At 43.8% G+C, this 14,362-nt stretch overlaps 1 protein-coding gene across 2 annotated transcripts; it reads right to left on the bottom strand.

Annotated features, from left to right (window-relative positions):
- Positions 1 to 2,913: 2,913 nt before the first annotated feature.
- tbc1d13 (TBC1 domain family, member 13) lies at positions 2,914 to 14,317 on the bottom strand. 2 transcript variants are annotated; one of them, XM_030742740.1, is made up of 12 exons: positions 14,203 to 14,317; positions 13,057 to 13,130; positions 12,924 to 12,964; positions 11,966 to 12,027; positions 11,145 to 11,244; positions 10,433 to 10,515; positions 10,187 to 10,346; positions 8,934 to 9,144; positions 8,697 to 8,860; positions 6,899 to 7,059; positions 6,163 to 6,252; positions 2,914 to 6,080 (listed from the first exon to the last, which is right to left on the bottom strand). In XM_030742740.1, the coding sequence occupies exons 1-11, from the start codon at positions 14,223 to 14,225 to the stop codon at positions 6,174 to 6,176; spliced, it is 1,158 nt and encodes a 385-aa protein (XP_030598600.1). In that variant the 5' UTR covers positions 14,226 to 14,317; the 3' UTR covers positions 2,914 to 6,080; positions 6,163 to 6,173. The 2 variants fall into 2 exon arrangements, with proteins under 2 accessions (XP_030598600.1, XP_030598599.1); XM_030742739.1 differs by having other exon boundaries at positions 6,163 to 6,220.
- Positions 14,318 to 14,362: the final 45 nt, after the last annotated feature.

Raw genomic sequence — 14,362 nt, 5'->3', positions numbered from 1 at the left:
CTAAGTTTTAGTATATCGTGATCCATGGTGTCAGAAGCTTTTGATAAATCAATAAAGAGTGATGCACAATATTGTTTCTTATCAAGTGCCACAGAAATATCATTAACCACCTTCATTGCAGCTGTGATGGTACTGTGTTTTTTTCTGAAGCCTGACTGGTAATTTGATGATATTTTGTTATGATGTAAATATTCCTTTACTTGCTCACTCACTAAAGCTTCCAGAATTTTAGCCAGCACTGACAATTTGGAAATTGGCCGATGGTTCGTCAACACCACTGAATCACCACCTTTTAATAAAGGAAAAACAAAGGCTGATTTCCACACTGAGGGAATTTGAGAGTTTTTCACTGTGAGATTAAAAAGGATAGTAAGAGGCTCTGCTATAAAATCAGCTGCCAGCTTAAGAAAGAACGGTTCTAACAAATCAGGTCCACTAGACTTCCTATGATCCAAAGCTATAAGGGCCTTATGGACTTCATTAACAGTAAAAGGTGCCAGGTTAAATTGCTCACCAGTGTAAACTGGGTGATAAGAACAGGGGGTCACAGAGTTAGCTCTAACCGAGTCAAATAAGAAGCCATAAGAAATAAAATGCTTGTTGAAACAATTCAGCATTTCCATCCTGTCATAGACAGGAACAGAATCCATTAGAACGAAGGAAGGTAGAGTCTGGGATTCCTTGCTGACTGAAAGAGAATTTATGACTTTCCAAAATTTCTGAGGATTATTTAAATTCTCAGTGGTGACTGACAAATAATATTCTGATTTGGCTCTCTTGATTAAAGAAGAGCATCTGTTTCTTAGTTGTCTGAAAACAGACCAATCACTGATGGAGCCAGTTTCTCTAGCCTTGGCCCAGGCCAGATTACGCTCGTGAATAATGTCTGCTAATCCCGGGGAAAACCGGGGATTCTCTCGCCCCTTAACCCTGAGTCTTCTGAAAGGGGCATGCTTATTTACAATTTCCATAAGACAATCCCTAAAGAATGTCCAAGCTGTTTCTACATCAGGGATCAGACGTATTTTCATCCAATCAACAGCAGACAGATCATGATGATATGCTTGCTCATTAAAATGCTTCAAGCTCCTCTTATAAATTACACGAGATCTAACTTTGGGTATTCTGGTATCTCTAGTGACAGCAACAACACAGTGATCACTTAAGTCATTGCAAAAGACACCCAAAGATAAGAATTTATGAGGAACATTTGTCAAGATCAGGTCAATCAAGGTGGACTTCTCAGGGCTTTTAAGGTTTGGCCGTGTGGGTAAGTTGACCAACTGAGTAAGATTAAAAGAGTCACAAAAAGATTTCAAATCTTCTGATACAGTCTTAAACCAATCCCAATTTAGGTCTCCAATTAAAACAAGTTCACCATAATTTAATCTGGATACAAGTTGCTTTAAAAACTGTAAAGCTTCCTTGGCAGCAGATGGAGACCTATAGCATCCAACAACAGTTATACAGAGACCTTTGGCAATTTCCACATTTACTGCCAGAAATTCCAGTTGTTTGCAGATTGATTCAGAGAGAACAACTGAAGAGTTAAATCTTGATTTAACGTATATAGCAACACCACCACCTTTTGAAGGCCTGTCAGTGCGCTAAACATTATATCCAAATATGTTAATATCATCATCAGTAATGGATTTAGTTAACCAGGTTTCAGAAATTACAACAATATCTGAATCAGTTGATTTAGCCCAAATCTTAACCATGTCCATCTTGGAAAACAAGCTACGCACGTAAAGGTGAATAAGTTTAAGACCAGACAATGATTTAAAATCAAAAGGTGTTAGATAGATTCAGGACCTGGATTAGGATGCACATTACCAGATAAAAATAATAAAACAATCGGTAGTTTCTGTCTTGTTGCAGTGTGTATTGAGTCAGTCGATTGATAGCAGGATCTCTCATGGAGTATGAGGTAACTGTGCAGAGCAAATAGACTTTGAATTTGAGAAAAATCTCTTGGCAAGTCCGGTGATAAGTTCATGTCCTGTGCCAGATGGATTGGGGACTGTTCATAATGTATAGCTGCCCTGGCACTAGTGCAGCCCTGGGTATTGACCCACAGATTGAACACAGTGTTTGTTGTACTCACCCAGGAATGAGTGCTTGATCCCATGGCCCACACAATTAGAAGACACAGTAAGGTTATTAGAAGTTTCATTTTGCAGAATACACAGCACCAGTGGATGCAGAGTAAATAGATGCCAAGCACAGGCCTCACTCTGGGGTAGATGGTGCCTTCAAAATACACAGGCCTCAATCAGGAAAAAGTGGTGTCTTTAAACAGCACAGCGCTCAGCGTGGTGTAGATGATGTCTTCAAACAGCACAGACCTCAATGTGGAGTAGAATTTTATCTTCAAGCAGTACAACCTTGAGCGTAGGGTAGGTGGTGTCTTCAGACAGCACGGGGCCTCAGCAGTACAGGCCTTAGCATAGCCAGTGTATTTGAGCTGCTACTGTGGATTTAGGCTGAGAGGGATCTTCAGTGCAACAATTGACAGCTCTTCTTACCACTGAAGTTCGGATACTGTGTAGCTGTCAATGAACTAGGTCAAAACAAGCCAAACCACTGCACAATTCCCAGGCCGCTGGATAGATGTTACTAGCTACAGCTAGGGGGTAGGCCTCAGGGCAGGCAGGGTAAATAGGCTGAAATCCTCAAAGCATAAAAGTACTTACAATAAAAAGTAAACAGGCAATAAATTTGCAGGCAACTACTTAAAAACCCTTGTTAAAAATATAATTAAAAAAAAAAAAGGGGGGACTAATTCAATTAAAGATTACTAAAGACAGACATGTACAGTCTGTGGTCTTACATTAAGTAAGTGTGTCACAGGGTCCAACAAAGCAGCTCAGAGGTTAAATCAGACACCTGATTTCTCTCATTGTTCATTTGAATATTTTAATGCACATCTGGAAACATGTAAAAACATATTTACAGGTTTAAACACTGGAGACGTTTTACAAAAATCAGCTCACAAAAATCGATTCCATGCATTTAACTGATATAAGACTGAGTACAGAGGACCCCCCCAAACACACACACAGCATCAGGACAGAAATAAATACATTCAAACAGGAGCATGTGGATGTAATTAGTAACAGTCCCTCAAATAAGAAAAACCCAACGTGGTAAAAAGACTGAACAGAATCGTTTTGGTCTTTGTCGCCGTGACCTTTCACCCTGAACAGATTCTCCCGATGGTTAGAAGTGATTCACTGAGGCTACAAACACTGATGTTCGTGGTGGCCTTTAATGAGCGGCAGGTAAAAACAGGAAAACGTTTGTAGTGTGCGTTTGTTTCAGAAACATGAGATCGATTTAACGGCAGCACAGGAAACACGACCCTCTCTGTAGCTGCAGTTATGGCAGAAATCTTAATCATCATCATTTTGGTAAACAAATCGTATCCTTGAACTTTAACACGAGCGTTAGGATGAGTCCCCGACCCCTCAGAATCAGCTCGTTTCTGTTTTTCAATAACATCAGTGTTTACATCGTAGCTTTACCCTTGGGGGGGTCCAACACTGCTCACTGGTTACATTTTGGCATCTTTAATATGATCCTAAAGTGCAACGTGTCATCTCCACTGGACACAGTTTGATTTCTAATTTATGCCAACGTTACAGCAGCGTCAGCGCAGGCCTAAAGAAGCAGGTGAAAGTATATCCCAAGAAAACAGCTCAGCATTAAAGACGCAGCTGAGCGGGCGCCAGGGGGCAGGGGTCAAAGTGCAGTTATAGTAAAGTCAGTGAAGAAGGGTATGAAGTCTGATGGGTGTAGTGTGATCATCATACATCACATCGTTCTTAATGTGTTCACAAGGTTTTATGAAACCTGACCTCTGACCTTTAGCTCGAGGTCAGGGTCACCGAGGTTGGAACCTGTCCAAAGATTTTTCATTGGTGCATCTATGGTGCGACTTTGAGCATCTTCGGTCACATCGTTGAGTTTTTGTGTTTTCTTCTGAACAGCCTAAAGCGCCTCAACAAGGTCATAAAGTCAAATTTCACTTTAATTTTTACCGACACATTTCCACATAAAGCTGTTGGATGATTGACAGTTAGTGTTACGTAAGCACTGACAGTTAAAAACAGCTGTTTCTCAGGCTCTGAACTGGGTTCAGATCTAAGCCGACTCATTCCTCGTTTCCAGCTCCACGTTTTTACTCTTGGACTCCTCCAGAGGAGCTTTGCATGATTCACAGTTCAAAATAATCCTTCTTTATCTCATACTGGGCCTTGGAGCAGCCTCTCAGTTCTCAAACAAGCCGTTTTAGCTCCTCCCCCCTTAAAGCCAGCTTTCTTCCGACTGGCTGCCCCTCGTGCCCCTCTGCAGCCTGACCTTTGGCCTTAATAGGAACCCCCACCCCTGGAACAGGAGCTACGAGACAGGAAATAAGGAAGAGAAGAGCAGGTCCACTCTTTATGAGAAGCTGAGCAAGAACATCTTTTCAGTTTAGGTGAAGGAGCAATGTAGCACTTCCTGTGAGCCCTTTGCTGTTCCAGACTGCAGCGAAAAGTCAATGAAGCTCCCACATAATCTTAAAGGTGACGTTTCAACAGTTCGTAAGATTAATTTGATTTTAAGCAGAACATTATTATCATTGTTATCATTTAATGCCCAAACTAACTTCTGAGGAAATAAGATGATAAAAATGGTCCTTTCATGGCCCTGAAACTGAGCCTGCAGAGCCACATTTACAAATCCTCCACAGAGGGTTCGAATGACTGCCTTCATATGAGCATCATCACTCAGTGAGCTCATGACTGGACCTTATTAATCTGCACTCACACATTTACATTCAAACCACAATCAATGAAGCCACACAGATCACACGTGTGCAGAAAACGAAGAGCCGGGACGCCGTTTCACACTGAACATCATCGGGATAAACCAAAGAACATCAGGTCCACTCGGCCTCTTTCCACACTGAACGACCAATACAAGCCTGAGCTCTGAAACATCTCCAATCAAATGTCCCTCCATTAACCTTCTATCATCCAGCAGGTCACTGCCAACCTACAACCAGGTTCAAGGGAGCTCAGAGCAAAGCTGAGGTGGTTCTGGCCTCTGACTAGGATCCCTCCTGAATGCTGCCTAGGAGACGGTTTATGGGCGTGTCCAATGAGGAGGAGGCCCTGGAACTGACCCAGAACACTGGAGAGGTGACGCCTCTCCTCTCAGCAGGATTGGGTATGTCTCAGGAGTCACCCGTGAAGAGCTGGGGGAGGTTTCTGGGAAGTCTGCGTGTCTCTGCTTAGACACTAAATCAGCTGATTAGACACTTATCACCAAACCCTGAAGTTGATATTTCCACAACAATAACTGCACACTGGGCCCGGCCGAGTTGTCAGGTTTCTTTGGGTTGGAGAAACAATGTTCAGTGTGAAAAAACGTGCCTTGCTCCACAGACTCTCCACAGAGATGATGACAGGCGCGCCCATCGCTTCATGTTTGATATCAGAGAGAAAATGTGCAGAAATACTGTCTCCTTCAACAGATAAGGCATACATGTTTCTTACATTAGAAAAAAAAAATCATTGAAAATTTTAAGAACAAACATGCACATATTGCTCAACACAGTTAAACTCAATCGGAGTACATACGTGATCGCAGTGGGAGTTTTTGTTCAATTCTCAGCTCCTCCATTGAACACATCTGGTTACGACTGGTAGTGTAAGATCACTGTGGCCCCGCCCTCCTCCAGATGTTTTGTCTCCATGGGAGAGATGGCTGAGAGAGCAGGAGGAGCACGTACCAAGGAGCCTTTTCCCATAATGCATTATGACACACGGCACCCTCCGCTGACTTCGCCGAAGTTTCAGCATGTCCTCCAGGTTTTGCACGCTGTCCCAAACATCTGTGCAGACTCTTCATCGGTAAGGTCCGTCCACGACACATTTGACATAACAAATGTTTTTTTAAAATAAGTGTTTTGAAACTCCCACCTACCACATGGGAGCGGAGGCGGTGGGAAGAGGAGGGGGGGCAGGTTAGGAGTTATCCTGCAGCTCTTTGGCCTTGGTCAGGATGGTGTGGACGTCCGAGATGGGATAATCCTGGGAGACACATCAGGCCAAATGAATCCCTGTAGCATCAGCTGCATGTGTGAATGTGAACTGTGCATGATTAGAGCTTTACCTGCAGCAACCTCATGTTCGATGTGAAGTCTCCAGCCAGTAAGTTGGCCCGGATGAGTCTGTGAGGAGGAGGAGTTGAAACAGGATTTTACTACAGAAATTAGAAAACACTGATATTAAAGAAAGCATACCACGCGTGTTTGAATCATTTATCTAAAAGATTCCAGTTTGCTTATGTAAACGAGGAGTTTGTCAGAGTTCCACAGGGGTCTGTGCTCGGACCACTGCTTTTCCTACTGTACATGCTTCCCTTTGTCAATGTTATTTGAAAAAACACTGCATTTCCTTCTATGCAGATAACACCTAGTTATACCTCTGAAGCCTACTCCTAAATTCAGACAAAGGAAGAAGAAGATGCTCTTTGACTGAGAACTTCTTTCCTCTGTGCAAAATGCTGGATGGGACATCCTGTCTCAGAGAGACGCTGAAAAACTAGTCTGTCCATAGTCTTGTAGACAAGACCACTTTTATTAACATTTCATGCTCCATATGCTTCTTTAAAAGGTATTATTATTAGAAAATGTATGTGTTTCTGCTGTATGCAGATGATAACCAGTTATATTTATCTGTGAAGACAGATGATACACATCAATGAGTAAAACTACCTGGATGGGCTGTAGGTCTGTATTTCTACACTTAAAACCAAAGTTATTGTATTTGGTCCTAAAAACCTCAGCAGTATGATCTAACTGGTGCCACATAACTGAATGTAACTGAACTCAGTGTGAAAGGCTTACATCAGCATGGCGCAGCAGACCAGGATGAGGAAATGGAAGCGGTCCTGGTCAGAAAACAGCGTGTCCCAGATGCGGATGACATCTGGCAGGAGGAACTCCTGAGATAACAACAGGGTGAGCCAGCGGAAGGTGAAATACTGTGGTTTGATGTTCTGCTCTTCCTGCGAGGAGGGAAAAAGAAAACCACAGAGGAAATCAATGTATGGTTTTTAAGCAGAATTGAATGTGGATATCAGCTTTTTTATTGCAGGAAGAACAGATGTCCTGTGACTTAAAGAGTAACAGTAATACTAGCCTGTTTTGATTCTGTATTTGTCTATGAATGTGACTTAAATGAAGTTAATATTTTAATAACCAAAGCAGAAATCTTGGTAATTCCATAGTGTGTGTGTGTGTGTGTGTGTGTGTGTGTTTTTCGTGCACCTGCAGTGAATTACAAAGGTGTCCTGTGGGGATTACTTGGGGTCAATTGGGGTATTTTCCAAAAAAGCTTTATTCCATTGGTGGAAGTCAGTAAGTTCCAAGTGGGCTTGAACCCGGACTACCGTTCGTCACCAGTTCTGTTCCGTATTATAATTCGTTTACACCCATTTGGATTTTGCTGAGGCTCACAGTTTGGGGCGCGGCTGTTGTGATGCGGCTGACACAGGTGGTTGTAGCTGCTGGCTGTGTGCTAGGCTTCACCCCAACAAACTGGCCCAAATGAAACCAACAGCGTACGGTCCAGAAGTCAAACTCAGAGACTCCAGGAAGCTGAGGTGAAGCCTGAGAGACCAGCTGGCTGCAGTCATCCTTCATATATAATCTATGGTATTTACAACGTCAAAGCACTGTGCTGTTTGGCTTGTGACAGTTTCCAGGGAGTTTTTCAGAGTCACTGGGCCTTGACTGACTGCAGCTTAAACAGTCAGCCCAGTTTAACCTGCAGGAGTTTCTGTTTTACTGCTTTAGAGGAAGTAAATTCCTGATGACTGAGGAGAAAGTCTGTCAAACAGCCAAGAATCACAGCAGTTACAGCCTGAAAAGTGCTCTGTCACAGAAAATGATTCTTCATGAGGACAGCCTCACAGAAGAGACTCGCTTTCCAAGTATCTTCTCAATAGTAGCTACTGGAATCTAGGGCTGCGACGATTAGTCGACATTGTCGACAATAAAAATAGTTGATGATGAATTTAATTGCCAATAATAGTTTTTTATTACTGGTGATTTTTTTTTTTTTTTTTTTAAACGGAGTGAGACATCTTCACGTTTGTCTATCTCTGGCGAGCTTCACGTGCACAATCCGATTGTCACGTGATCAATATGCGGCAAGGCTGTGTTGTTTTAACGATCGGACTCAGCTGTGATTTTACCGATGAGAAGGAGAAGCAGAAATAACTGCAGCTGATAAGGTTTGTTACAATCTTCTTTAATAGTGATCAGTCATTGGTTATGCCATTGAAAAAGTACTAAATATTTTTCATGGTTAGAAAATGGATCGTTAAAGTTATATCAGAAGCAAAACTGATTAAAATTATTGAATGAGGTATCCATCTTCTATGTGTTTACTACCACATTTTAAATAACCTTATGCTAATTGTAAAAGCTGATGGCTAAATAAGTGCCGTTCCATAATTATGTGATTCATTAGTCGACTAATCGTTTCAACTGTCGATGACCGACTATTGAAATAGTCGTTAGTTGCAGCCCTACTGGAAACAGGCTGAGTGGTAGCAGTTGTCTTCTATGGCATTTATTAATGGAGCACATGATGGTTTGGATGGTGCACAGTGAACGGAGCAGAAAGCGATGACCTCACCAGCTTCAGATAGAGCTCCATGTCTTTGTCTTTGAGCATGGAGTACACGCTCTCCATCTTGTAGGTGATGCCGCACTGCGAGTCGTCCAGGCTCTTGATGAAGTTGTCTCTGTTCTCCGACATCAGGTTGGTGAAACAGAAGAAGGTGTCGGCCTCGGCGTGCTCTGTGCGATCAAGCAGTCAGAAATCACCGAAGGCGGAGCAGACAGTGCAGAACAGATCGTTAATATTACAAACCTTTCCACTCGCCATTGGGATCTGTGGCAAACGTGTAGTAAATTGGCCCCACAATCTCATTCATGCCCTGAACGTAGGCGATGCCAGGGTTGAGTTTAGCGTAGATGAAGAGGATCCGCTCCACCACCTCCCAGTGCGCCTCACTGCCATTGGGCAGCACCTCGTACTCGTTAGAAGGATACAGGTTCAACGCCTTTCCAGGTGAGCTGACCTGAGACAGTGAGACAAACAAACAGCTGCCACTGTTCTGCACTCACTGTTTAAAGTAACACACAAATATCTAATCAGCCAATCACACGGCAGCCACCGTAAACGGTGCTGCCAGTTTTTAGGGTTTTTTGCTAACAGAAAAAACTGGCAGTGCCACCTGCACATAATGCAAACAGCAATAACTGCAGTCTAAGAAGAGGCAGGGCTACGGTTCAGGTGCAGCTGTGCTGCCCGGTCACCGAGTACTGAAAGTGTGATGGGCTGATGATGGAAAAGTGATCCCTCAGCATCTCCCTGCCTCTCTGCAAGCGTCTCAATAAAAGCAGCCATGCTGCTCACATTCATGAGTCACATCCACACGAGCAGTTTTCCCACCATATAAACAACCTCGCTGCCCTCTGAAGACGTTTCCTCCTTCCAGAGGAAGGAAATCAATTTACAAATGATTTTTTATTAGTAGGTTTCATTTGGTCAAACTTTAAATGCATTTTTATTAAAAATAAAACCATAAATAAGAGAAAATGCTCAGATTTCTGTAAACTCAGCGCTCTGTCTTAACTACATGAGGATCAGTTGTGCAAACATCTGCAGTTCAGATGTTTCTGCTTAGCAGGAACTCAGGTCTTAAACATAAAAATCCAGAATTAAATGCAGTTTTCTGTAACGTACAACATCATACTATAATGGTCCTTGCACGAGTACGGCTGCGTGTTTGCTCGTTAACTCCTCCCAGCCTATGAACTAACCCACAGTACCATCGTCCCACCTACAGGACGGGTCGCTGCCTCTCTCTCTCCTCAGCCACTCGCTCTCATCACATTTCTTAAATTTCTAGCAGTGAGATGTGTTTAAAACTCTCAGCTGTAACTGGACCAGCAGGCCTCGTAGCGTTAACCCTTCCTGCTATTGTGCCAGGATGGCGGCCATGTTTCTGCACGCCACCGTCTCTGAGTCAGCTAATCATCAGTTAATCATCTGCACTTCCTGTGACGGGCGGGGTCTGAATCAGCCGAACTGCTGGACACAGACTGTCGTTCGCTTACGTTAGTGACGCCGCTGCGGTTGCAGTTGACCGTTTGTGCTTTCAGCGTGGTCTGTTCCACTCGCCGACGCAGCGTCTCATAATCGTTCTGAGGGTCCAGGATCAGCTGACAGGGGTACTCTGTGGGTCGCTGGAAGAACGCCATGTCCGGGTACAGCCGCCTGCAGGAGAACGCTCACATTCAGCTGATCCGACAGCAGCTTTACGAAGGTGACTGCTGATTACTGGATGAGCTGAAGACGCTTACCTCACATCTTTGTCGATCTGCAGCAGAATTTCATTATCTTTGAAGTAGGTGTTCCACCTGCTGTCTGGGTTTGGATTCAGGGGCTGAAAATAAAAGAGCTTCAGTTACTCATCGACACACGAGTGGCTCCAGAGAGCCGGAGGAGAACGTCACCTGCATTTGTGAGGCCTTTAAGGACCTGCTGGACATCGTTCAGCTGACTGCAGAGTGAATCACTCTGATTCCTTTCAGTGTTTCCACTGTGCACGCACAACACTTTCAGACTGACTCCAGAAAACCTGCGACCTGCACGAGAGCAGGTCATCATTAAACTGACTGCTAACTTTTAAAGTCTCTGTAACAGCTCCTCTTTGTGTCCTCATGCTTTGACCTAAACTACAGAGAGTAACAGCAGTAAAGGTAAAAAGGTGTTCTCCACTATTCACACAGGTACGACTTTAGCTGTTCACGCAGAGCTCGACTCCAGATTGTAACAGACTAACTCCTGCAGGCCGAGAGCTCGAGCTGCAGCAGCGTGTGCGTATTTTATGACCTCATTGTGTAATTACATTCACCTGATACAGTTTAAAGGCCCCATTTATCTCAGTCTGACATTCACCTGACTGTCAGGAGGTGACACTAATTTGCATTTTGTTTTATCAGGACATAATTTGGTTTCATCACTTCTTTCAGCTCATCGCTGCAGCCCAAGGACGGAGGAGGCTGGACTCACGTGGTCCTCCAGTGTCACATCTTCTCTGGAAAGGCCCAGGTTGGCTTTGGCAATGCCCGGCTGAATGATCATCTCCTTCAGGAACTGGGAGTACACCTCCCTGTGAGACACATGGAAGGAAATAATCAAATATTAACCACTGATAACTGATTAATAATCAATTCATTGGCTCAGACACATCCAATTCTCAGGATTTGATCCTTGTTTTGGAAGTTTTTGACTTTAATCTGCAAAATTTTATATTATATATAGATAGATAGATTAGATAGATAGATTAGATAGATTAGATAGATAGCTGCTGTTTTTCCTTCCAAAGTTTCTCTCTGTTTGCTTTTTTAATGATAAAACTCTGAGCTTTTTCCAGCTTCTGAAGCCAGAGGTTTGCGAACACTCTCAGCAGCTCAACTTTTCATAGTGAACAGAACCAAACACCATAATTCAGCAAACGAGGTGAGAAGCTTCCAGCTTCCCGTACACGCTCATGGAAGAGCGCGGCGCTCCCAGCCACGCTGCCGAATCTAAACCATCAGAGACGGAAAAATTCTTCAGTCTATTCTTTACTAAAGACGTCCGATTTCTTTGTTTCCAACAGAGGAAACGGTGGTGAAGACCAAACCAGGCCGACGTGTTCACAGTAAAACAGAGGAAACCACAGCAGAGCTGCTGCCTCCACCATAATGAGCAGCATCAGGTTTGATGAGTCACACCACAAACCGGTGCTTTTATCCTTTTTAGCCTGCTAACCACATTAACGTCAGACTTACAGCAGCTGACAGCAAACCAGGAGCACCAGCTCTCTGATCGGGCTTTCAAGTACTAACCTCTGCTTTTTCAGGAAAGACTCCCACAGGGTCCGATCGAGAGGCAGGAAATTAAGGAGGATCTGGAACAAAGGTGAAACAACAGAGAGCACCTGAGTGGGTGTGGCCTATTGAAACATTAAAATGACAGTTTGTTAAAAAGCATAACTACTTTATAATGTTTGTACCTTCTCCACAAATAAAATAAAACTTTGCTTCATTTCCTGTGACGTCCAACACCTCTGTGTGACAGCACAGAGGCTACGTCCAGCTTTTATCTACAGTCTATAGCAGGGGTGGGCAATCCCAGGCCTCGAGGGCCAGTGTCCTGCAGGTTTTAGATGTGTCCCTGATCCAACACACCTGAATCAAATGGCTGAATGACCTCCTCAGTATGCAGTCAAGTTCTCCAGAGTCCTGCTAATGACTTCTATATTTGATTCAGGTGTGTTGGCTCAGGAACACATCTAAAACATGCAGGACACTGGCCCTCGAGGCCTGGAGTTGCCCACCCCTGGTCTATAGTTCGGTCTCATTCAGTGGGGGTGTCAATGTTCCCGTATCAGCAGCAGTGGGTATATAAACCCTGCTGTACTAACAAGGAAGTGCAAACAGCCAATCAGCAGCCGTTGGTGCAACTCTCAGGTAGCTCAGCAGGGTGTTCAAAGCACCATGCTTTCATTTTTTTATGCTTTTTTAATGTGTTTCCTGGAGGACGGCCACTTTACTGACAGGAGTTCAATTCACCAATACTGTCAGTTATCTCTCACACACACACACACACACACACACACACACACACACACACACGAGTCCAGTTAGCACACTCAGTATGAGGCAATCGAGTGTTTCTGAGACATGTCCTCAAAGCCTGCTGGTCATTCTGCTGCTGGTATATTTCTGCCTGCGCGGTGAGACGGCAGTTTATAAAATTATAACGTGTTAAATTTAAAATGGTCCCACGAGGCCGGCGACTCACCTTCCAGCAGAGCGCTCGTATGCCTCCTTCAAAGGGGATTCCTGAGTGACACACACAAAGGTTTGGTCAGTGAAGCTTAATAGAATATTGTACTATTACATTAACAGCCCTCCACCCACAAAAATCCAGTTACCATTGAAGCACAGCTCCCTCAGTGTCTTCAAGTTGATTTTCTCTTCAGCCAAGGCGACTCTGAACTCCTGTATCCTGAAATAAGGAGGCGAGGTCAGAGCCAGTCTCTGAGTCGAGTATGAAACCACGTTCTCATCAGGGACCCCAAAGAGGGTTTAGCCGATCTCCCAACACTCAAAGCAGAATTAAGTGTACATTTTTATAGCATAGGCTCAATGTCTGTTTGTCTGATATCAATAAATTAACGAGGCGAAACAGTACCTTCTTGTATTATAAATTTGGGTTTTTTCCTCATAAATTTAATTTCTTCTTCTTCTCCTCTCAAACTTGGCTTTTTTCCCCACATTTTTTCCATCGGAAAATTACATTTCCCTCTCAGATATCTGCCTCTTATTTCCTTGTAAATTTTTGTTGTTTATCAGAACTGTTCCAGATTTTTACTCATAAATTTCCACTCTTTTCTTATAAATGAACCTTTTTTTAACCTGTTATTTTCTTGGAACCTTTTTCATCGTTTCCTGAAATTCACAGTGAAGTTAAAGCAGAGAAACCTGAGATTTTACCCGAACTGTCCTCCTGTTAAAATCTGCCTTGACTGTTTTTATGTGCCTGCAGTGATGTTTGATATTCTCACTTCTCTGTGGTGTTGTTGGTCAACATTTATCCAATAAAGAAACAGAGGCTAAAAAATGATTCAAAATGTTTGTTTTTCTGGCTGGTTCATCTGTAGTTGGTGCGTTTATGTTAATTTATGGTCAGTTTTCTAACAGCTGATTTATTTCCATGTTTCAGTGACACAAACAGCCGGACGATGGCTAACTGTTAGCCTCGGGGCTGGAGGAAGTTGTGTCAGCTGACATGATAACGTGGAGCTAGCCTCACACCTGACGCTCTCAGCACCCTGCACGCGCTGCCTCTGATATCAGAGGTGACCTTTTAACCTGATTAAGCCCGAGTAAGCGTTCACGGGGCCGCGCTTTTCAGCGGCTCCACCTGAGCTCGTGTCTGCTCAGCAGATAGCATTAGCTAATGGTGCTAATGCTAATGCTAGTTCTGGGCTTCGGGGGCTAGATGCTGAAATAAACAGCTGCTGTGTGTGCGGGCATCCTGCAGCCGTCACGCAGGCAGATGTACGGACGCGTCTCACCTGTTTCTGTACGCCGTAGACATGTCGGGTCAGGAGACGCTGGTTTCCTTTAACTGCTCCCAGGGAGAAATGAATCATTGGCCACAAGGAAGTCTCGCTGCTGCGCTTCTTCTTCTACTGAGCAAATCCGGCAGGTTACGTGCCGTCAGCTGCAGTGCTG

This window comes from Archocentrus centrarchus, chromosome 12, assembly GCF_007364275.1.
Source record: "Archocentrus centrarchus isolate MPI-CPG fArcCen1 chromosome 12, fArcCen1, whole genome shotgun sequence".
Taxonomy (NCBI): Eukaryota; Metazoa; Chordata; class Actinopteri; order Cichliformes; family Cichlidae; genus Archocentrus; species Archocentrus centrarchus.
This window is presented reverse-complemented; position numbering and strand designations above follow the sequence as displayed.